A 26,315-nucleotide genomic window follows, 5' to 3' on the forward strand; every position below is an offset into this window, starting at 1 on the left:
GTCAGTAGCGAGAGACCGTTGACAATCTATTCATTGTAAAATTGATATTGATTATGACACCAGTTGGTTGAAATGCTTCCTTGTACTAGAAATCATGTTTGTAACTAAGTGTATGCAGTTTTTAGATCATGCACGGTGTGGATAAATCGAAAATATAATTTATAATAATCTACACCACATCATTGACTCAAGTGGTTGAAACATGATCGCATACAAGAAAATGTGTGAGCAAGTGTTTGAAGCACGAGATGACCAACTTATATCAGATACTAGAAAATGTCAGCATTTTCCTTGGGATCAGATTCCAGATTCTTGCTTTCCAGAGTATGGCCATAAAGTAGTCACCTGTCTTGAAATAGTACTGTCTTTTGGTTGTCTGGATAATTAGAACCCAGGAATCTGAAATAAAAGACAATTTTAAGTGTTTCGACAGACTAAGTTTTAAACATGGAACAACTTATATAAACCAATTCTTGCTTTTTCGATTTTTTCGTTTTACTGTAAATTCGTTCGCTTTGACATGAAAAACCTATCGAAACTGAATCGAAAAATATATCCTTGTTTCGAGATATAAGACGTCAAACTTTATTTCTATCTCTGCCTGACATTACCAAATAATTACAGAAGCCATTCGTGGCAATCATCAGATTAAGAGAGGTGACATCAGAGTCGCTTACTAATGTGGACGAGACATATGTGTGGTACTAAATAATTGGCTGTTTTGGGAGGCTGTGGGTTTTTTGCTTGTCTTCATGTCATGATAGCGCGCAACTGTTTCAAATGTTACAACTCTACCTCACTGAGGCAACTCGCCGAAGACACCCCGCAAAGCAAACTAGTCGTCATACTCCCCAGAATGCTGAGCATTTAGCAAGAGTGCCGTCTTACAAACACTGGTAGGTGACTCTAACAAGGAACGTGATTGCACCCAAACACTCACCTAAATGCTTAAGTAAGAGCAGTATCAACGGGAAATAAGCAAACAGAAACTTGTAGGGAAAGATGAGAAAAGAAAACTGACCTCAATTTAGTCGCCTTTAAAAACCGACGATGTGAGAGCAGATGCGATGCTAATGTTGTAAGTCAAACATAGGAAATCAATTAAAAGCACACTGGCTTTTAAGGTATCAATATTTGATTTTTATGACAATTTGCAAGTGATCTACTGTTCTGTGTCAGATGCCAAGATTTTCATTTCCGTTCTTGTTGATATAGCTCTAGCAATGAAGACATTTCATATCAAATCAAGACTAATGTCAAATATTATGCAACAATATAACCCGATGAGTCATGTGGCGGATGAACGATTCCTAAATCCCATTGGTCGATGCTACATGCGAATGGGACCCAAACCAAATAAAGAAAACATGAAAGGCCACATGTGTAAACTTGGATATCGGTGCCGAATGGGATCATTTCCTACTGTCCCAATGCAGCGCGATACAGCAAGACGGTCCTGCATTTCCAGTTTTTTTCAAACATAAAAGACGCCGGGGAAAGGAAACCCCAGGTCCGTTAGCGTCGCCGAAGACAGGCAAACGTCTACATAATGTCATTGCACATCCCAATAAACTTACCTTGTACTAAATCCATATCGACACGAAGGACACGAGAAATGGGACATTTTCTCTTCGGTGACGTTCTGTTTCTGTCAATATCTCTCCATTTTAACTGCGGTACATTGTTCTCAATGCAGACTCTCAACTCAACCAGGTGGTCCCAACCGTTTGAGGTCTCCTTCACAAATCTTCCTATAAAAAGTGAATAGGTAACATGATAAGAATAGACTATAATAGTTGAAAATAACAAATTTCAATAGTGGTAAAGTTGAACATATAAAACAGGATGACGTTTCATGGCAAACATGTAGGAAGTGTAAAGAGAAATATGATATTAAGAAGGAAACTATTGTGAAATAACAGAAAATATCTCAAGTTCAGGTGCATCAGACGGACAATACTTGGGGTACAGCAAACAAAACTATCTTCCAAAAAGTAGAATGTCTTTTTGTTGGCATGGTAGTTAAAAGTAAACCTGAAATTGTAGGGATCTTGTAGAGACTATGTTTTGTTTCCTTATTTTCATTTAACACCCATTTCAACTAAACATACATATAAACATATTTCGCATTCATGCTTTTTAGTAATTTTTGGCGTTTTCTGTAATGGTCCGAAGCACATTAGCTCCAATATTCTTTTTATATATGCAAACTTGAACGAATTGTTTATCTGTTAATATGAAATATCAGTTGTTTTCAGGAAAAAAAAAAAAACATGACCCGATACCCTGCATGCATAGTATGTATTTACCTGATAACAGTTGTGGATCCACTCCGTCCACAGCCTCGGCTGGAGAGCACCGTAAGGGAATGTTGTCAAGACTTATATCAGAATTCAAGGCATTTACACAGGCCAGTAACAGAAGATCTTCAAGCATATTGTTTGCTGTAGACAAGCTTACGATGGTTGGGTCGTAACTTAATACGAAGTCCATCGATCCTGTCTGGGTATCCGTGACGATATTTAAAGCTGTTTCAATGTGGTTCAGAAAGCCAGTGTTATATCCGGAGTGTTTCATAGTATGGTTTGGGTACTTCTCGTGTTTGAATGTTTGATTTGATACATATCTGACATTAAAGAAATGGCGAAAAGCGTTGGCCGCATCAGGATTGTTCTGTTTGATGAGTAGAAAAGGGTACAGACTGTGCGTGCTTGCAAGAGTCATTTGACTTGCACAGATTCTGATACAATCTCCAAGTGTAGCGGGTGTATCGCTAAACGCTGTTACGATCGGGATATAGTTGGTACCAAGAAATACCATGCTGGTAAACTCTGGTAAGTGTCGTCGCATGTCCACTGTCAGTACAACGGGAGTGACAGGTTGACGCGTCATCTTGTGGAGAAGAATTTGGTAGAGACAGAAGACTAGGGTAGGTCCTGTTACACCTTTGTCGTTCTGATTAATTTTGTCTACTAACTCTCTTGGAAGGCGAATCGATATCTGTTCCGTCTTTCCAGACAGAGGAACCAATGACTCAGACTTGACGAGAGACGGCACAGTATGAATTCTATCAAGCTCCCCTTTCCAGAACTCCTGGAGATAAAACCTCTCACCATCAAGACGTTCTTCCATCAGATATGTTACATCAGGGACATCTGCAGTTTCTAAGTTGGTACCCGTTCCCATCAGGTATGTCTGTAAGTCCGCCTGGAACTGCGGTATCAGCGTGAAGAAGCTTTGTAAGTCAAATGTGATGTGGCTCATGACAAACCTGATGTGATGTTTCCTACCTGTATTGCCATAAATCAACCGCAACGGCGGGTCTGTGGTGATGTCGAATGTGCAGTACTTGACCATATCCTCGTCTGTCCAACCCTTTTTAATCACAACGGAATCAACCACTCGGAAATCAACTTGGGCATCCTCTGGATCCAAAACATGCTTTTTGATACCGAATCTAAATCGTTCCTTAGTAGGATGGTACAAAGTCCTAAGTTCTTTATTTCTGATTGTTGCCCATCGCAGGACAGTACGCCAAAGTTCGATATTCGATAGACCGGTTCCCAGTTTGAAATCTATACTGAACCAAAGACTAGAGTCAACGGGAGAGTCTTCATGCATGTCGATGTAGAATTTTTGCATCCATGTTGGTGATTCACGTATGTCCTCCTTTATTTCCGAATTGTCATTAGTATTATTATCGATGATGTTTGAATGTACAAAGTCGATAATCATGCCGATAGTATAGTTAGGAGACAGGATGTAAGCAACCGGAAGTCGACAGCCTGTAGCCTCATGTACAATCTGGATCAATTCCACAGATTTTTGGGACTCCATACCTAGTTCAAGAAGGTTTTGATTTTCTTCCAAGTAATTTTCATCTAAAGATAACACCGTAGAGAAACACTTTAATAATAAATTAACAAGTGTCTTCCTCTGTTGCTCATGTGATGTCGATTTGAATTCAGCAATGTTAAGAACAGTGTTAATTTCGCGCCTTCGAATTGCCGACTGATTGAAAATGGTGCTCTCTTCTTGCTTGTCAACGATAGAGGTCCGTATAATAGAAGGGTTTTTACCGACTACGCTCCAGTCAAACAAACCAAATATGGATTGACATGGATTTCGAGTCAGGCAATCCATAAGGCATTCTTTGATTTTGTCTGTTTCAAGCAGATAATGCCCCTGTGCTTCTAGGTTGTTTCTGATGTTCTCATCACTCGCCATTCCCACCGCCAATGCGCCCCAGTTGATCGTCTGTCCAGGTAGGTTGTTGGCTCTTCTGTAAAAGGCAAAGGCATCCATGAATGAGTTCGCAGCTCCATAATTAGTCTGTCCAGCATTTCCAAAGACAGATGTTGTTGAGGAATGCATGACAAAGAAATCCAATTTTAATTCTTTAGAGATAAGGTGTAGGTTCCAGGATCCAAGAACTTTTGGCGCTAAGACTTCTTTGAACTTTTCAATTGTCATGGTTTCAATACGAGCATCTCTTAGCACTCCAGCTCCCTGGAATATACCTTTGACTGGATGATTTGGAAATTTTAACTTGATTGCAGAAAATACATTTTCCACATCAACAAAATTCGCAACATTGCAAGTCATTGGCACAATTTTGTACTTGTGTATATCCATTGCATTTTGGAGTTGATCTTTCATCTGTGGATTGACACCTCTCCTTGATAGTGGTACTACAATGCCAGCACCTCTGTGGCCCAGCCATTTGACGATGTCCCATCCAAGGCCTGTCAACCCACCAACAACAACATACGTTGCATTACTATGGAAAAGTGTGTCACCTTTCGCTTTTATGGCCACATCCGTGACATCCCCGCATCTTTTGTCAGGGAGATTGATGGTTTTAAGCTGTAATGACTTTACTGCATTTGTCATAAGGTCATGTCGTTTTTGTCGTCTTTGCAGCCATCTCGTTACTTTTGGAAATGTTTTAGCAACATTATTTTCCTCAAACACTTTCGTCTTTGCAATGGTTTGTACTTTTATTCGTTTTGTACTCAGTTGAATTTTCTTATTTGATAGACAGAGTATCACATCATCAAAGCCTACAATGGTATTCCCCGGCTGTAAAATGCAGTCTATTTTCTGTTGAGGATAAGTTTGCAACAATACAAACACGCAACCCTTTTGTTGATCGTCCTTAATTATGGAGGCGAATGATGTAACTCGAACTTTGCTTTGCCTAACAGTCTCAAGCATGTCACAGAGAAGGAAAACTTCCCAATCTTCAGCCGGGTCTGCTTCAGTCACAACACAAACTGTAGATCTGCGCCTAATTATCTCAGTGATGGCCCAAATCAACATGGACTTTATGATTAGACCGGGTTTGTACATTGGCAAGCTTGCTATGTCGCATACACATTGTTTTGGAACGCAGATTCTATTGGAAACTCTCGATGGGTAACATGCCACAACACGGCTGGATCTTTGCGCGCTAAGGATGGTGCCTTGAAACTCTAACGCAATGACTGGATATCCCCCGCTGTATTCTGACCAAAGTGATTTGCTGATACTCGTTTCCAACTCTGTTAGTCGAAAATCTGTTGGCGAGTGAACACATATTTCCTCAACCAAAAGTATGACCTCATTATTTCGAAGTTCACAGTTTCGATCAACAGGTGTCAGAAATGGGCTCTCAATGCTGTCCCAAGTAATAGACTGTAGCTCAAGGTCGCTGTTTGTGTCAGTGGATATGACTCTTTTTTCGCTCTGTAATCCATTCTGTGTCCTTTGCTGTAGAAAGTTACTATGCAACTGTCCATCAACGATGATAAATTCCGTAAATGAAGGAGGGTTGGACGTAAGAACTTCAATAGTTTTGTGCAATATCGCTAATTGCGAGGCAATTGTAGGCTGCACATCTATCAGAATCATTCGACATTTCGTTCCTTCCTGTCTTAAAGATCTAGCAAAACCCCATAATTCAGCACCCAATACATTTTTATCAGTAACTGGTTCAGGAACGTTTGCTTGTGTGTTCTCAGTAATTACTATCACTGGCTTTTCCAAGTCTTTCACCCTTTGAATGGTGTTAAGGAAGGCGTTACAATTTTTGCAAACACGACTAAACAGATCGTTTCTACATTCTCTTTGATTGAACGAATCTGGGACAAATATCAAAACATCCGTCTGTTGTAAATCACTGGAGGTTCCCAATACAGCGTTGTCTTCCAAATCAAGCAGACTAAATGATTTTCCTATTGGGTATAAACTTCTCAACATTTCGCATATGTTGCTATCGTCGAAGCAGATTGTAACGCTTTCCTGCTCTTTATCGTTCACGTTGTTGCTAATCGCAGGGACATCTTCAACCGCCCAGGTAATCTGATAAGCAAGAGCGTTTACTGTTAAGCCATCGTTCATAATCTTGTGTTCGATTTCCTTAACTTCAGCTAGTACCAGACCGTCAGGTCTAGTTAGAATGATGTTGGTGATAATCCTGTCATAGACTTTCTGTATTACTTGTGTATAACATATCATTTGCTTCTCAAGTCTTCGTAATAAGGATACGCTGCCGAGGCGAATCGGATAAATCTTGTTTAAAGATTTATTGTGAACGGAAAAGAAATCCAGAGCACTGGAGTGGAGCATGGCATCTAGAACAGCAGGATGGAAGGCAGTCTGGTTAAGTTGTCTTGTTACATCCTCAGTAAGTTGGATATATCCAGTATATTCATCTTTGCCGAATGTAACCGATTCCAAAACCTGGACTGGAGCGCCGTATTTGTAGCCATGTTCAGCTAGTTTGCTGTAAATTGTATCTCGTTCCATTTGTTTCCCAGTAGGTATGCACAATTCATTAATAGGAACGATGTGGTTTTGTGCACGGTTTTTGTTTGTGATAGATCCTTTGACTACGGTCGTCGCATTTTTTAAAATAGAGAAAGATACCCTGATAACACCATTACCCTTTTCTGTAATATCAGATATCAAATCGAGACGAAAGGGCTTTCCTTTGAACAAGGGAATTGATTTGATAATTTCGTACTCTACATGCATGCTTTCAGCTGATATGCCCATGGTACTCATTCCAAGCTCATATGCCACCTCCGCGTAAACAGCGCCTGGAATGATGATGGCGTTGTCTATAGCATGATTATATACAAACGGCGTTGCAGTTGGACTAAAGTTGACGTCAAATTTCCCTGCTGCCTCTTGTTTTGTGATCATAAGGCATTGGTATGAAGAATCATCAACCAATCCTTGTTTCCTGAGGAAGCGGTAGTCTGATTCAATCATCAAGCGTTTGCCATCAAACTGGTAGCTGGGAAGGTCTGTCGGGTTGTCTTTATCTACAATATTTTCCCATTTCGGATTCAGTCCAAGCGCATACAAATGTCCAAGAGTATTTCGCACTTGTGAAGATCCAGTCTCAAATTTCATGGAAGGAAACGCTGCGACATCTTCATCGTTAAATATATCCCGTAAATGCGCTTTCAAAACAGGCTGGGGACCAATTTCTAGGAATATGGTAGACTTCTCATCTGCTGATACCTGAAGTGCCTGATGGAACAAAACTGGTCTAGCGACGTTTTGTTGCCAATACTCCGGAGTGCCGAAGTCGATTGCAATCTTTCCCGTTACAGTGGAGAATATAGGTATGTTCGGTGTATCGGTTTCTATCCCTTCCAAAGCTTCTTTAATGCGCTTGGCTGAGTCTTCTACCTTGTAACTGTGGTAAGCGCAATTTGTTTTCAAATCACTGAAATACGGTATTTCATTACTTTTTTCAGCATCTTCTCTTATGATTGTTTTTGCTTCTTTCACTTTCAGATCGTCACCAGTTAGTGTGCATGCGACGGGACTGCTGTATACTGCGATCCCGACCTGACCAACCTTGTCACATATCTTGGCTACGTTTGTGGTATCAGCATTCCTAACCACAAGCATTCTCCCTCCCAATACCTCTGCCAATAATTTTGATCTGTAGTAGATAACTTTAACTGCATCATGCAGGGACAGTGCCCCACTACAGTAGGCAGCGGCAACCTCTCCAACAGACTGACCGACGGTCGCATCAGGGCATATTCCCCAATGCTTCCAGAGGTTTGACAGTCCTACTTGGCAGGCAAAAATGCCAATATGACCAATGAATGGGTCTACCATATCTGCACCTTTTCGTATTTTGTCTGTTATTGACCAGCCTGTAAGTGGCATCAAATGTATATCTATACTTTGCAGAGTGTCAGCGAAAACATGAAAGTCACTTAAAAGTTCCTTGCCCATATGTGTCCATGCAGTTCCAACACCACAGAACACGTACACTAATCTGTAGTTCCTGCCTGGTGTAATATTGCTGCTTGATATCGATTCAATTTCATAAGAGCAACTTTTTGTGAGGTCAGCAATTGTTGACACGATGAACATCTTTCGATATCTATGGTGATCCCGTCTACACGAAGCGGTGTAGGCTAATTGCTTCAAACTGTATGGTTCGTTTGTCAATCTTGTTAGCAAGTTCCTCATTGTTTTTTCTAGGCAGATCTGAGATTTAGCTGAAACAGGAACACATATCATCTTCTCAGCATTTTCCGATCTAGACCTAGATTTGTCTGGTATCTCAATCCACTGCCTTACAAAAGCGTGGCTGTTTGTGCCACCAAATCCAAAACAGTTGATGCAAGCAGCTCTGGAGCCATCTTGTAGAGCAGGCCATCGGTACACGGATGCTGGCACATCGAGGGCATAACCCACAAAGTCTATCTTGGGATTCCTTGGAAGAGAATGGAGGGAGGGTACAATTTTCTGATGCTTCATCATAAGAAGAGTTTTGATAAGACTTGCAACCCCAGCTCCGGATTCGAGATGTCCAATGTTAGTTTTAACTGATCCAATAAATCGTTGCCCATACAGTATCGGATGATCTTTGAAGAAGCGACCAAGACTGTTGACTTCAACAGGGTCACCAATGGGTGTACCAGTTCCTATAAAAATGGGAAAAGAGAGGCACCTAATATTTCCACCGATGAATTTATATAAAATTACCGTTATAAGGATTTAATATATTAATTGACAGTATTATTAAATTCATAATATATCATAATACATGTATTTATATAGCAATCACCGCAATATCTTATAAAATACAATTATTAAATGCAAGATACTGTAGACGGAGACATTTAGGTGACGGCAAATTATGACGGTTTCTCATGATGGTTTTATTTTGGTCTATATTTACCGTTTTCAAAAAACCCGTGTCAAAGTTTGGCTTGTTTCGATATTCATACTACATTACCGATGTCAAATCAAATACTCTTCATAGTTGAAAGGATCATAAGGAGTTTTACCAAAATTGTGAATTTCCTGACCTTGGGGTCTCACTTTTGCTCCTGGGAAGGGGGTAACCTTAATTTTAGTTTACATAGGGAAATCACATTTTTAACTATGATTTGTTTGATTTTTATTGGAATTAACTCTAACTTTGTTAACGTCATCGGCATGGGATGACAGCTTGATGGTATGCACTTTTGGCTGACCTCCTTGGTTGATGGGCGGGGCCAAAAAGTGTCAACTAAAATATTTCAAAACTCGTTAAGGCCCTCTTGTTTTCAGGTGCAGATTTTTTCCAATTCAAGAACTATTCCCCGACACAGCCTAGATGTATTCTCGTCAAAAGTCGTCACCCGACCACATTCCTGTTATTCAACGGAATACCCATTAAGTTTAATACGTATCAATTGCCTATAGATATTGAAATAAGAACAACCCCAATCACGTGATTTAATATGAACCACCTGGTGATGAAATTCAGAAATCTGAAATACGTATATTTAGACTCTAATAATTTCGATGAAACTGGGTATAGAGAAGATTTAAAAAAAAAATCTAACCTTTGCGTGTTTGGACCCAACTATTAGTCCTTTCGATAGTCAGTAAGGGTCAATATGTTCGTACCTTATATACCATATAAGCAAATTCCAATTGATTTCAAAGGAAATAAAAAAGGATGTTTCAAAATCTGATTGCGCTATATTAACTTCAGATTTTTTTTTACTTCGTCCTCATTGTGGGATTGGGCGATTGGTTCGCCCGTTGTCAGTATAATGTGACTGGGTGAGGTGTCTTCAGCAGTATACTTTAACTGAAGTAGCACTAAGATTTTGGCGCCAGTTCCACGTTATCACAAGTAGACAATGACGACCATACCACAGCCCCCCCCCCCCCCCCCCCCCCCCCCAAAAAAAACAACCCCACACATGATGTTGTGAGTGCGTCTCCTTGAGAAGGTCCGGAACTTTTTGTCGATTTATAGTTCTACCTCACTGAAGCATACTATGACGTAAGTTTTTTTTTCCTAGCAATTTTTGGTTTTTAGCAGAACGTTTTATAATTTCAGTCAATTTGACCTCTTTTTGCCTCTTCTATCACGCCCGTGGAATGGGGACCATATAATACAAACATTGTGGTTAGCCTTTGGTTATGGAAAGTTTCTGCGGGACACAATTTTATTAGTAGTTTGTTGAAAGAAGTCGAAAATGTAACTTGTTTACGGACAGACAATGGTGTTGACCATGGATTAAGGATTATAATAATTATATTAATTAGAAATTTCATATTAACATTAATACATTTAAGATAGAAATCTAAATTTCTGATTTTTTAAAAGTGCAATCAAATTTTAAATGATAAATTAATATTTGCCTACCGTGTGCTTCTATGTACTGGACATGGCTTGGGTCAATGTTGTAGGAATGGTGATATATATCACTAAGAAGCTTCCTCTGTTGGACCTCAGATGGCGCAGTGATGGGTTTTGCGGTCTTGCCATCTTGGTTACAGCCCGTACGGATAGTCGCCCATATATGTCTGTTATTTTCAAGAGCCTATGAAAACGTGTTACATAATTACATGTTTGAATCTGGTTTTAATCTTAAATATAAGAATTTATAAGTTTGATATAAAGTTTATTCCGTCGCTGGAAATAATTTGTTTTAGTTTCGACCGCCGTCACTTTAAAATGTTTATTTTGGTATCGACCAATCAGACCAGTGCTTCCCAGTAGCCATTCTAAAGTTTTAAGCCATCAGGCTTCGTCAAAGTGACGCGATCCAAGCAATTTGATTTAGAAAAGGCTATGGATTTTTTTTTAACACACAGTGGGGAAAATAAGAGCTGGCGCCTTTAGTATTGACTTCTTCATCAGCTTAATAAATATTACTTTGAATTTCAAAATGGCGCCATAATGACAAACCCAACGGCGTAATAAATTAGTTCCTAATGACAGGTGAAATACATTTCCATACACTTACACTTTTGTGATGAGTTTAACAGTTAATTGGTTTACTTAATTGGTATTTGCTTATAAACAATTATCAAACCAAGTCGTTCAATTGGGTTTACTCAGACAGAACCCTATGCACATGTCCCCTACCAGATATGAACGGTATGGCTGAATGTATCGAAATAACAAAAATGCTTTATGTTAGCACTAATTACTTATTGACTGAATTCCATAATAGACCTTGGGATGTCTCGGCTACGAGACAGAACCCAAAGCTTTTGCTTGCTGGGAAAAACGCATAACTAAAAGCCAAAATTGAGACAGTGTCTTCGGAGATGCTAGGAAGTACACGTTATTTTTAAAGAAAGAAGTACAGAAAAAAAGTTAAGATCCTAAACTGTGTCGCCTCTTTAAAAGCATCCAATGGGATAGAAGGTACAATTCTTAAGCCCTAACTAGAGGTAATCCATGTGCACAGACCACTTACATCACTGAGCCGCTCAAGTATGACAATGCCGCATCCCTCTCCTCTTGCGTAACCATCAGCGTTAGCCGAGAAGGCTTGACACTGTCCGGTAGGTGACGCCATCCGGGCCTTCGTCAGAGTGACAAACATATCTGGATATAGAATACTGTTGACTCCGCCACAAATCGCCATGGATGACTCACCTAGGTAAATATGATATACCTAGTTAAAACGAATAAACAATAAATTGATGTTTTAATTTAGATCGGAAACAATTATTCCATTATTATTGTGAGCCTAATATTTTGATGATTTGAAACACATTTCTGAAATCTGATTTTGGTTTTTGAGACATCATACACTGTTATCGCAAGTGCATGGAAGAAGAAGAAGAAGAAGAAGAAGAAGAAGAAGAAGAAGAAATATCAACGTTCGTTTTGGGTAGACGATTACTTACCTATTATCAAAGACTGTGTTGCCAGGTTGATTGCCACGAGAGAAGAGGAACATGCGGTATCTATGGTAAGGGAAGGGCCAAGCAGATTGTAGTTGAAGGACACTCGAGCTGAAATGATGCTGGTGGCGTCTCCAGTCACGGTGTAATTTGTCAACAGTGAATAGTCCCCGTCTTTGGCCGACTTTGCGTCACTGTTCATTGCGCCAATATACACGCTCGTTGGCGAGCCGTCCAAATCTGCTTTCGTGATCCCGCCATCTTCCAATGCCATGTGAGTACATTCGAGGACATATCGTTGCTGGGGGTCCATTTCGGAAGCCTCCTTTTCCGAAATTTCGAAAAATTCGTTGTCCCAGACATCATGTCTGTAAAAATAATTTGCAAATTGAACGTTTTTTTAATCATCTTTGTATAATCTTTAATTTTGTTTTATCATATCTCATCATGTTGGATAGAGTTTGCCCATGTAAGATAGCTTTGTAGGGAAAATCTATCTTATCTTATCATCTAGCCAGAAATGTTCGCAGCATGTATCACATTCTTAAAAATCAAGACAACCCATGTTTTAGAAAATATTTGTTTCGCGGTGTATCTGACTCATTTTCACATTTATGGTCACTTTCACACGTCAGAATTTAGAAGGATATAGATATATTTAAAACTAACATTTTATTTATTTTTTGAAGAAAAAGATAAACATTTCTGGATTAGTGTTATTATTTTTCTTGCTTGAAATATTTTACGTTGAACATATTTGCACAGTGACATAGTTAAAGTTGAGATCTGAAGACTTTTAACCTAATAATACATTTTCATTATAAGTAGATATAGCAATAGTTCAATTATACTGACTGTAACGATTGAAAGTTTAAATTATTTTATTTGTACAAAATAGGGAAATATTAACGATTTTAAACATAGTATACCGTATATCGGGTTTTTTTTTAGCGAGTGTCTAATTTTCACTATTTTCGCGACCAGACTCGGTCGCGAATTTTAAGATATCGCTAAAATTAATCACATATCACAGTAAGAGTTAGCTCCCTTGTATGGGGTGTTGTCATGAACCGATCACCTGTTTACACGTGCCGTATACAGGTGTGCTCAATTGGCCGTGACTTATTTAATAAAAAATGAACTCACAGTTGACCATATGTTTTGTCCTTCGTATAGATATATTTAAAATCATATCGAGAGTGACATTGCCAAGTGAAACATGGCCATGCTACGATTTGTAATCGTTACGCGGAAGGACAAAGGAAATCTGGTCAGGTACAGACCTGAGTTTGCTGAAGCAAACAAAAGTGTAGATACATTATCATTACTGTACTTCGATTTTGTTGTATATGAAACATATGAACGCTAAAATTTGAATTACACGTTGTAAAAACGCTAAAAATGAAATACGCTAAAAATAAAACGTGTCATTTTGTACAGAAAACGCGAAATTTGGCATACGCTATTTACGGTATTTAAAATATCACGATACATTCTTAGTGTCTGTTGCGTTACACAAATATATCTCAGGGGGTCATGAAGTACATCGCTCGTGAAAACAAGTGACAAGGCGGTAACGTTGGACAGGTTAACATAACTGAGATACTTTACACTATGAGATATTGAGGTCGATGAATAACTATTCTACGCCGAATAGGGGTTATACATATCTGTATGTCGCTACCTGAGGTACCGTTCACCTAACGACCCCCCCCCCCCCCCCCCCCCCCCCCACCACAACACCTTTACGGTATTGGTAAATTGAACTTGCGTTGACGTCATCAATGTATGTGCATGTGCCTTCAAGCGTTCAATATACGTGGACTTGTCACAAAATTTGAACGGACCGCTTTGTGAAGAATGCGCTGTCAATCGAGGTATGTGTTGTCCCGTAATTGGTTTCAAGAAAGTATTGTATCGTAACAATGTATATTTTCTTCATTTATCTTGACAAAGCAATAGCTATTCGCAATGAATAATGTTTAATTTGATAAGTAATGGTCAGCTAAGAGATGCAGCGAGTAAGCTTGTGTTCAAATGGATTTCTTGGCCACCATCCATGAATAATTCTCATTATTTTGACGGACAAATTTCAAGCTCTACGTCTGTCAAAAGTGATTTACCGGCAACATGATTTATTTAACATGTCTGTCAGAAGATGGTGTATAACATTAAAGACTTGTTGTTATTTATTTCAAGACCATACTTAAAATTACAGGAATTTTGATATTTCAGCAATTGTTTTACCATATCGTACTTGCAGCTAAGGTAGGCCAAGTTTGACAGCCATTTACATTTTTATTTATGTTTGTCCCCCCCCCCCCCCCCCCCCCCCAGGACACACGTACAAAAACACAAACATTAAAAAAGCATGATGGTTTACTAATTAGAAGTCACGTGTTTGGAGAAATAAATTTACACATGTTGAGTAATGACATGTAAGTTTAAGACAGGCAAGTGTCTAATTTAAAAAAAAAAAACGGAAATAGTGCTGATATAGGGGAAATTTATATGTATTAGATACAGGTAAGGCTGTAGTCATTTACCTGTGAAAACTCATGCATGCATATCTTATCAGTGAGGTTATTTTACCGATCGCAACGAAAATGTTTTAATTAAAATAACTTAAATTCTGAAGATGAATCATGTTGCTAATAGAATAATAAAACTATAAAATTGAATTTGAATTATGAAACATGTGATAAAATGCATATGATATTCATCGTGACATAAACGTCATAAAGTTCTTGTGCAAACTTGAGAAGTCGGACAAAAGGGGCATAATTAATCTATTTTTTATCTTAGATATCGAAAGTCACTTGCTTGTAGGCAATTATACCAGTAACATAATTCTCTGCTAAAGGAAGAACAGATTTTGCTGCGATGCTTAATATTTTATTTGGATGAATCGAATGGTAATTGCTTGCCTTTAGAAAGAAGCCTTCGAGACAGATATTTTTTTTCTTCACAAATTTGATGTAAGCAAAATCTGTTCTTCCTTTAGCAGAGAATTATGTTACTGGTATAGTTGCCAAAAAGCAAATGACGTTTATGTCACGATGTATATCATATGCATTTTTATTACATGTTTCATAATTCAAACGCTTCTACATGAAAAAGTTTAAAATAATGACAGTCCCAACGATACTGACTGTGTTAGTTTTATCTCACTGAACTGTTAAAATATATGTTGTAGTCCCTAACATGACATATATTTCATTATTAAGCCCCTAGCTTTACAAATGTATACAAATACTAATTATTGGCGAGCGCAAATATTACTGAGATTTAAATAGAATAAGATACTATCAGTGCAATTCAATCTCGGAAAATGTCACGTTTTATGTGAAAAAAGGGGAAAATCTTGATATTAATTTTTGTATCAAAAGTAGTTCAGTCATTTAATGCACACTGGTCTGTCCTATTTTTTCCGCCCCCCCCCCCCCCCCCCCCTCCCAAAAAAAAAGCCGGGCCGCCAATATTTGTTCCGACCTCCAACACGTTCCGTGCACATGCACACCGTTCCGTACTTATTTGTTCCGACTCTCTAGTAATTCCGTGCATATCTGTTCAACCCTACTTGCTCTTCGGTTCCCTAGTCGTTCTGCCCACACCGATCCGTCGTGTACTTGTTCAAAACCCCTTGCGGATCCATTCAGACATGTCTTTAATTGTTTTAAGCGCTATCCGTCCTATGGCCAGTGGTCCTTACTTGTTGCTGGACCCTAATGGTCTCGTGCACACCCGTCCGTCATTATTTGCTCCGGTCCCCTACTCGTTCTGCGCACAGCAATCCATTCTTATTTGTTCTGCCCCCTCCAACCCTCTCGTTCCAGTCTGATTCGTTCCAACCGCTAGTCGATCCGTTCATGCCGGTCAGTCATTATTTGTCCCGACCCTTAGTCTATCCGTTCTTGTCGGTCTTTCCTTATAAGTTAACACTCCCTAGTCGATCCGTTCTGGTCGGTCTGTCCTGATTAGTTAACACTCCCTAGTCGCTCCGTGCACACCGGTCCATTCTTATTTGTTACATTACTGTAGTCGTTCCTTGCTCACCATACTGTCTTTATTTGTTCCGTTCACCTTTTCGTTCTGCGGACATCGGTTCGGCCTTATTTGTTCCGACTCTCTAGTCGTTTTGCGCACATCGGTAAGAGGCGACTAAATTTGGGATATGATCTTTCATTTTATTTCTTAACAACTTTCTTCTTACTAATGTCTCCTTTGACAATTCCTCAATTTTAGCCTTCAACTGAGCGTTCGCCCCTGTGAGGAAGACTTTGGGTTCTTCCCCAATAGCTTGGACATACCAGAGTCTTTAAACATGGCAGTCACTTCACCTGCTTAGCCCTCATTATTTTGGGAGTGGAACAACTAAACCTGGTTGTCAATATACTGGAAATAAACTTATTTTAGCGCAGTCAAATTTTAGCGCAAACACAGAAAAATATATAATATAATTCATTAGCGTGGACAAGAACTAGCGCAGTCGGAAGGTTCAAAACAGGAAAAAAACTTCATCTTTAAAATTTAACACCAGCTGCACATGCATCCACTGACAGATGTATCCATATTCTACACATTTTCTACATAAAGATCACTAGTGAACTTTGAACTTACTTAGGAGTTGTATTCGTTCCGTTGTTAACTGCTAATATCCCGCCTCCAGAAACAAATGACCATATAACAATCTTTACGATCTAAGTCAGTAATGTGTTTGAAAGACTTCGTCACTGCTTCAATGGTATCAAAGCGTATCATTAACCAATGACTAAACACGGTTCGAATGAGAATGACAGATTCATTTGTTGTTACATCACGGAGAAAATTATCAAGCTGTTTTAAATTGAGACAAAAAAATCAAGCCAAACATGAGGCATTTGTGGAAAATAAAAAGACTAAATATATAAGGCAGATTTCCAATGACGTTATATAGCCGTAACAGAACATGTTCAACGTTATCAATAGGCAGAATTTTGACCTGTCAATACCCTGATAAGTAGAAGAAAGAAAGAACGATAACAACATCCTCCTAGCCCAAACAAAAGATCGAACTCCTGACATGCCGCAAGCTGTTCACGGTTCGCTGCACACCTGGTAAGTTTGACCACAGGTGACTGGTAAAACTTATCGGGTCAATTAACCTAATCAGTGGTCTTTTAGCCTATCAAAAGATGTTATACGGAATAGCGTGCTGGTCGTATGACTATGCATGTACATGTTCAGTTTTAAATAAATTAGCATTGCACAAACATCGCAAAAATCGCTAAAATTAAACTACCACTAAAATATGTACGTTTATAGTAATTTGATCAGGTGGTTGTCTTCGGCAGAATGCTTCAGTGAGGAAGTACTTTAAATTAACAAAAGTTCCGGAATATAAGGATACTTTACAGGAAAATACCGCAGCCTCCCAAAGCACACATACGCATTCACCACACGCATGCATGTCGTACGCCACGAGGCCGCCATTAAATGACCTTAGCTGTTGATTGGAAGTTTTACAAATCGAACCAAACCAAACCAAACTGTATTTGCTTCGGTCCTCTAGCCGTTCCGTGCACCGGTCTGTCCTTATTTGCTGCATGAATATTTTCACATTATAGAAATGATTTGCAATTTTTTTAAATCGTGTTATATCTTGTTTTTTTTACATCGGTTATTGTTCATTTTACATCAGTATTCCTTCTTTTACACCGGTGTCCTTTCTTTTTTCATCTGTAATCGTTCGTTTTACATCTGTGATTGTTCATTTACATCGATGTCCGTTCTTTTTTTTCATCGATTATCCTTTATTTTGCATCGGTAATCGTTCATTTTCAATCTGTGTCCGTTCCTTTTTTATCGGTGTCCGTTCATTTTGAATCGGTCATCGTTCGTTCTACATTGGTGATTGATCATTCTACATCGGTGATTGTTCATTTTGCACCGGTGATCGTTCATTTTATCTTCCGAGTTTATTTATGTTTGTACTAAGTTGTTTATTTTACAGTGCATTGTTTTTGCTTGTGTTGTATCTGTAGATGTTTACTAAATTAATTGGTCGTTCTATTACAATGTTATAATGCACTAACATATTGTTTACCCGTTTCTTTGCCCAAAGGTGGTGTAATCTGAAAATATGAGACTGAGCAGCAGGTCACAAATCCCGTCATATGACTGCAACGTTTAAATATTTAGATTGTTTTATTCGTGCTAAATAGGTATATAGCGATTTTAATGAAATATCACGATACATCGTAGTGTCTGTTGCGTTACACATATATATCTGGGTGTCATGAAGTACATCGCCCGTGAAAACGAGTGACAAGGCGAAGATATTGGACAGGTTTAACATTACTGATATACTTTACAATATCAGATCTTGAGGCCGACAATGAACGGTTCAATTCGCCGAATAATGAGTATAAATGTGTATGTCCCTACCTGACGTACCGTTCACCTACTGACCCCCTCCCCCCCTACCATCACCACAATACTGTTAAAGTATTGGTAAATTAAACTTGCGTTGACGTCATCAATTTATGTGCCTTCAAGCGTTCAATATACGCAGACTTATGTGTTGTCCCGTAATTGGTTTCAAGAAAGTATTGTATCATAAGAATGTATATATTTCTTCATTTATCTTTACAAAGCAATAGCTATTCGTCATGAATAGTGTTTAATTTGATAAGTAATGCATCATTTATACAATATAAATGTACAACGACCAAATCGGACATAAACCTGCCTAGTTCACATGTATACTCGAAATTATCACCGAAATGTTGATAGATTATACCCAACATATATAATAGGTTTGGTTGTCTAAGGCTGTATTTCAAACTCTTGTCCAAACACCTGCTCAGTCCAGTACTTATTTTGAAAAATATTGAAAATATTCACGTTTAATCCTTCCAATCATTGTCAACTTCAAGTATTCATTCTTCTGACGTACATGAATATGTTTCCAGATTTCAGATACATAAACAGGATATCAGTTGAAAAAAAGGTATTTGAACATTACTGAAAAAAATATCCGCCTTATAATTAATTTACATGCAACTTGTAACAATGCAGTATGTGATAAAACCGGACAATTTGATACGGTAACTTAATAAAATCAACCAGGCCCCAGTTGTTCAAAAGGTGATCAGCTTAATCACTTGATTAGTGAATATCTCATTTCTCCTTTACTTCAAAACCTGAGTGTGTGCATGTCCTAAAATAGGTAGAAAGGAAGAGAATGACAAGTATAATCGTTTCAGGAAATGTTGTTTTACCAGAAATAATTTTATCAGGTTTTTAAAATTGTTGTTCAACCATGATAAGCCTAATCACCCTTTGAACAACCGGACCCTGATCTGGACGTCTGATAACAACATGATTACAATATAGATCATTATAGATTGCACTATATCAATCAAGAATATTTGTAACTGGCTGTGATATTGCAAGATTCAAAATGTACATGTCTTTAAGGTGATAACAGCGAACATTTGTGCTCTACTAGAATGACGGATCTAGTCGTGGTTCTTCGTTATTTCGTTTCTGATCTAATAACGTTCATGTTTTCAAATTCTGAGTATACCCTGTAATACTAAAAATATAGCTCAATATACGACCAATGACATTCAACAAAAAAGTGTCATTTTTCATTTATTTATTTTTTTAATCTAATTTTCATTTTTGATTTTGACATCATCAAAGCTGATGATAAAACGTTAAACAATACAGTCCAACTTACTTTGACAATAATCCTGCCCTGCGGACATCTGTCTTGCCGTACGCATCCGGATCTGGATCGTAAATGGCGTCGACGTTCCATCTGTCCTTAGGTATATCCTTCACATGGTTCTCTCCGTTCACCAAAACGTTCCAGAATTCTCTGATGTTATTAGCACCAGGAAACCGACACCCAATACCTACTATAGCTATCTCCTCTACCTCTTCCATCGATAGCAAGACCGCAACTTCAGCGCTAGAGACGAACGACACTATATAACAATATGAAAAGGTCATTGCGCATGTTTTCCCCCAAGAACACATAATATATTCAGTCACGTGATTTTGAAAAGGGAACGTTTATTTTTGCGTTGAAAACATCATAAATATTGGTGTTTTAAGGCGGTCTTATCCTATACCATGTGACAGGAGTATTGGTTAATCTCAGGATATCTTTCGAGGAAGATAGATTTTAGGTAATGAAAATATATGAAAATCGGCCTTGTTTTTTGTTATAAAAATATATGAAGATCGCCACTGGTTTTTGTTAATGAAAATATATGAAGATCGGCACTTGTTTTTTTGTTATAAAAATATATGAAGATCGCCACTGTTTTTTGGTAATGAAAATATATGAAGATTGCCACCTGTGCGCGAACAAACACCAAACCTTCTTTGGCACGATAACCAGACTTTGATTGCGGAACTAAACACAAACATCACCAGTATATTCTTAAAGGTCTATAAACGAAACTGAAACGCACGCACACATAAATCATCACTGTTTGATGTCGACGGCTTTCACTATAACGCCTCACTATTCTGTTTGAAACTAGAACACTGACACGTCAGAAAGGGCCCCGCTATGTGTCTGACCCTTCAGGGTAAATGTAATAATTATTGTCAGTGTTGTTCCTGTCTATATAACTGGATGCGCCAAACGACCCCATTCTCAATGCGTTTTAGCCTGACATTTGTATGACGATTTTTCACAATCAATGAAAAAAATCCCAGTTTCGTTTTTAGGAATACACTGTGCACTGTAAAATTGGTTAGCATAGCAAATTCAATGTGTGTGTTTGGGTGTAATTTTTTCCCAATTTATTACCAGTGGTAATAAATTGGGAAAAAATTACAGTTTGCGCTCAAATTTTCCCAATTTGGCATATTGAAGATTTCCCAAAATACCCAGAAAAAACACTGATTGTAATATATTGACATGAAACTATTAGATATATGTTTTTGATTAACCTTTGTCATGTTTCATTAATGTTAGCATTAATAGGGCCACTGACGATACTGCTTATTATTATTGTATGGAAAAGCTAGCTAACAGAATTCTACAAGCATTACACTTTTCAAATTTGTTTCAAATCTAATATCAAGCAGCACACAAACTGATATAAACTCAATGCAACTGAATCAATTGAAACTGGTACAGTCTGAACAGCCTTCCTTTGTACAGCAGGCAAGTTTGATTAAAACCGGATGTTACCACCAACACACAATTTGCAGACTAAAATGTTTTAAAACTTTTTATAATTAGACCCAATCAACTTCAAAATTTGGTCACTCGACACCAACTTACCTTCATAATGTCATAACAAAATCCTGACCATTTAAAAAATGTCAATCCGACCTTAATTATGACCTATTGACTTTGAACTTTGGTCAGTTGATATCTTGTTGATTGTGGCCAACTTTGCATAAGTCATAAATTATGCTAATGGAATACTGTAATAGTATTGTATATGTATGTGTGTATTGTGGTTTTATGTCAATATATAAAATGTTACATCGAAAATCGGCTTCCCTCATTACCTGTATGTACCAATTTTCGCCGCAATCAAATAATATCTAAATTTCTACCAATCAAAAGCCTCTATTTCATTCCCATGACAACACAGGTTTTGGAAAGGTGAACCATTGTTCCCTCAAAACTCCTATATACCAATTCTCACCAAACTCGAACAATAACTAAATTTCGACCAATCAGAAACCTCCATTTGTTACCATGGCAACAGACGGTTTCGTTAGTGGTACCATTGTGTTTGGCTTCCCTAAATACCAGTATGTACCAATTTTCACCGAAATCCTCCAACACTTGTCAATAATTTTGCGCAAAAGAAAAAAACGGACGGACGGACGGACAATTTGATTATTATAGGGCACCGCATCTTCGTTGCGGGGCCCTTATAATAGTTTAATACTGGCTTGAAAAAGAAATGAATGTATCTGTTGTAAGCTGCAAACGAATATAGTCCAAAAGTAGCTGTATATTAAGTTCGTCAAAAGCTACACTAATAAATGAGCGATTGTTGTTAAGTAAGACTACGATAAAGCTACATACCTATATTTCTGGCTCAAAAACAAAGATTGGAAACATCTTCTTTTGCTCCATTTCTTCTTATCATTGCTAATATTATTTTTCTGTTGCTTGCATCTGCGATGTTTCCAAATCATTTCTCATAAACGACAGGGCGAAGATTAACCTTAGATGAGTGTTCATGTATGACTAGGTTGCGAGTGTTTTTTTTCCCGATCGGTCATCCGACCGGTCGTCAGACCGAAGCTTCTATGTGATCGAAATTTAGACATTGTTCGATTTTGCTGAAATGTGAAACATTGGTGTAGTATATAGTATTACTTAAACTATTGCCTACCTACTGCTACCTAATCTAGGACTACGCGGTCATTCAGGGGAAATATGTAATGTTTCTCGTTACTATTAACAAAACACAATTTTTTTCTCGCTGTAGGCAAACTTGGTTTAGTGTCATATAATGATATGTTGAAGCTTAAACACGCGTGTCTACAATATTAATAATTGTTGTCAAACAAAAGATTTTTTTTTATGTTGTATTGCATCGCTTCCGCGAGAATGCGTATTTTTTTACACAAATATTTTGGTAATTTATTATTCTATATGAAAAAACCCACTGGAAATGAGCCCTGAAAAAACTCCAGACATCAAACTATAAAATATATATATAATCTGTGTTTTTTAAATTCCTTTTTGTAAACGAACTGACAGCAAACCTTTTTGATTATATAATTATTAGACATATGCCACGGTTTAATGAATATTAATATTTTGGCTTATATTTCGCCTATGGAATGAAATGTTGAAATTCTGATATGCTTATTCTTCGCTTAAAAAACAAGAAACTGAAATAAAATTTCAAATCATATACATATTTCTTTTGCAAAACAGGGACAAAAATCCTGGCTTATATCTGCGGTACTGTACAAATTATAGTTAAATGACACATTTTTATGACATCAAAACTTTTTCATGAAATTTCAAGTGCAAAAAAATAATTAACAAATAATATGACACTGAAAATGCAGTATAATTATGATAATTTCCTGCTTTATATCTGCGATGAAGTTGTACAATTTGTTTAAATCGGATTCCTGACAGGACCTGTTTTAATTTGGAGCAAACTACAAGTGTCGCTGCAGACAATTTAATTAACTAATAGTGTGACACTAATAGCGAAATTCATTAACAAATGGTATGAGAGTGATAGAGTGAGTGTAGATTAATGAACGCCTCTTCTTTGCAATGAAGATACACAATGTATATATAAATCGAATTCGAGGCAGAGTTCTGATCGATTTCTTTTAATCAAACAAGAATGTACACCTATGAACATTCAAACAAATATTTAACAACTCTTTTTTTTCTAATATATTGTTATTCGCGAAAGGAGTCCATAGCATAATACATCTTTCGAAACAAAGAATAAGAAAAAGACAAACAAAATAAATGAAAACAAAAAACGGGTTTTCTTCTGAATCACTCTTTGATTTCATGTCGATATCCGATATATTCGAAGTAATATCTAAACACCTTCCTTCAGAATCAATATTTTCGAATTAAATATTACCTATATTTATGAGAATTAATAAGCAATGTACATGTATATGTGATTTTTTTCTAACATTGTGATACTTTTTGTATGAATATTTTATAACAATTTTCAAAAGGTTCGTTAATTCGTTTTCAACTCTTGTTTTGATTGGTCGGACCATATCTGAAACTGTGATAGAACCATGAACAGTCGTGTTAAGCCCCGCCCCTTTGCGCTTATGCTATACTCCCGTTTCTAATCAAAACAACATGGCGTCAAGTTCGCCTGTTTGCGAAATTTAACACTTCGCAACATTTGTGATTGAGGACTCATTAAATAGTAGTCGTAGAAAAGGCAATACCCTGACATTTTCCAAGGTAAAGTTGCTGTAAATCAGAAACTATCAGGCCGATACAACGTCCAACAATTTCAGTTCGTAATTCAAATACCAATAGTTAAAATCATTATGTCGGAAATATTTATCTGTTTTTTGTATGCCTTTTTCTAGGCCTGTATTTTGTTAAAAATTCCAATATTGTTGAATAAATAGAACAAATATTGTTTAAAGTGTTAGCCAAGAAATATCCGAAATAATATTGAACAAGCGCACAAAACGTCAGGTAATGATTTGACCTACAAAAGCACTGATTTTGTTGACAAGCAAAAAAATCGCTATGCATACTGCAGAGTAAATCCAATTACGTCGTTAAATTTTCGGTAACAGGACTTCCGCAACAATGTAAATACACCGCTTCATCAACATACCGATTGAACTAAAGCTAACATCAGCGTGGCAAAATGATCTACTTTGATGTTTCCTTCTGATGGTCATTCGCTACAGTATGACACGATAAGGTCATTGAAAAAAGAATGTCTACAGCATTTTAAAAGTGCTTATTTATTGTCATCAGATCTGCATGGAAATAATGATAAGTCTTTTGTGATACAAACAATACGAAACAATTAATATAACAGTTATTTTTAACACTCCTCAAATATCATGTAATTCATAATTTGTTTCATTGTTGAAAATAGGAAGTGGAGGGAAGTTCAAACAACAGTTCTAGAATAACGTTTGACTTGTTTTATGACAATATAGAAGTTTTAGTGAAATGTCAAGATAGGGAACCAGTTTACAATAAAAAAAAATATTTCTGTGTTTGTTTAAATATTTTTCATTTTTTTGGAGGCTCCCAGTAATTTATCAATAAGCCCCGTGTTTGAGTCCAAGTCTGTTCGCTGCATTTTCCCTAAACTACATGTATTTCACGATATCAATATAATCCAAAAACCGTTTTCTTCACAATATAGCCAGAATATCATTATCTATAAATATATAAGTTTTATTAAAATAAATCGAAAGAAATATTTGCATATTTGCACAGGAACTTAGAAGTGTCAAAGTGTCATGTGATCGGGAATTAATCTCCGATGGTGATAGGAAACATCTCTAACAGAAAAGATTTGCAATTTGAACCAAAACGGACTGCAATATTCAGCACAAAATGATTATTCGACGGTTAATAAAGATTTTTGACATTTTTATCTGAAAAAATAATTATTATGATTTTTGTATATTATCTCTGTGAATTATTGTTTTGAAAACATCTTTTATAATCCTATATAAATCATGTGTATTGTTCGTCATTGTTACTAACCGAAATCATTACATATAAACTGGTTTGAATATAGATATACCATATGTTAATATAGACTTAATTTACCCTAAAAACAATTGCATTACAACTTTTATAATATCTGGCTTGCTTGATGGAAGCCCGCTAGGGATTTGACGCATACATACTAATTACATATGCAAATGCTTTGTAGAATCATGACATTAAAATGCAGATTATGTAAAACGAGATTGAAGAAAGAAATTCTTAAATGCCACCTTATCATCATTTAAAAAACATTCCCGAATTTCAGCAGAGGAAAGAAGAAAATGTTTCAATTCATTGACAGGATGTACATGCATTGCTATAATCAGTCAGCTATTTGCAAAATAGTTGTAATCAATGTGATGCGATTTTCCACGCAAGATAAACTTTAGGTATATGTAGCTGGATAGTTTTATCTATGGATGATTAGTTTGTAAGATGGTCAATAATTGGTTATCATACTATGAGGAGACAACTTTCAAAGTAGATGGGATCACGTATAAGGGTTTATAAGAATTGATAGTTAAACTCTTACTATAAAAATGTGCTGCGACTAAAGGTTCTCAAAAGGGCTTGATAAATGGCTGTCGGCTACTGCCAATAATTGTAGTTGTTTGCCGCTGTGGAAGAACAATGCGACATTATTTCATCTACCTCGAAAAAAATAGTACAGCAAGTTTAAACAATTTATTCCAATTAATACTTAAGTGTATAAATTATTATCGTGAGTGTAATCTATTATTCTTCTTTGATAATATATTTTTTTTATTTTCTATATTATTTAATTATCAGTTTGAAAATATTTTTTATAATCCTGTATAAATTAAAACAAACAAAGAAAAAAACCAAACAATTTTATATATATTTTTCATAGCTTAACATATTAACCTACAACAATTGCGGAAGAGCTTATAACTTCTCTGGCTGGCCT

General features: G+C 37.1%; 1 protein-coding gene across 1 annotated transcript; it reads right to left on the minus strand.

Annotated features, from left to right (window-relative positions):
- Positions 1–835: 835 nt before the first annotated feature.
- LOC117332102 lies at positions 836–20,097 on the minus strand. The gene is made up of 7 exons (XM_033890986.1): positions 19,889–20,097; positions 12,166–12,530; positions 11,730–11,911; positions 10,667–10,844; positions 2,310–8,942; positions 1,578–1,751; positions 836–906 (listed from the first exon to the last, which is right to left on the minus strand). Exons 1-7 carry the CDS (start codon positions 20,095–20,097, stop codon positions 836–838), a joined length of 7,812 nt encoding a protein of 2,603 aa, XP_033746877.1.
- Between the last annotated feature and the right edge of the window lie 6,218 nt (positions 20,098–26,315).

The sequence above is a fragment of the Pecten maximus genome, chromosome 8 (genome assembly GCF_902652985.1).
Source record: "Pecten maximus chromosome 8, xPecMax1.1, whole genome shotgun sequence".
In the NCBI taxonomy this organism is placed as follows: domain Eukaryota; kingdom Metazoa; phylum Mollusca; class Bivalvia; order Pectinida; family Pectinidae; genus Pecten; species Pecten maximus.

Bases quoted from the DNA above. Each gene is read 5' to 3' on its own strand.
- LOC117332102 (XM_033890986.1), bottom strand. From the start codon at position 20,097: ATGGAAGAGGTAGAGGAGATAGCTATAGTAGGTATTGGGTGTCGGTTT. The intron at 8,943-10,666 runs GTAGGCAAATAT...CCATTTTTATAG, and splicing joins CCAGTACATAGAAGCACACG to GAACTGGTACACCCATTGGT. The intron at 1,752-2,309 runs GTAAATACATAC...CACTTTTTATAG, and splicing joins GGATCCACAACTGTTATCAG to GAAGATTTGTGAAGGAGACC.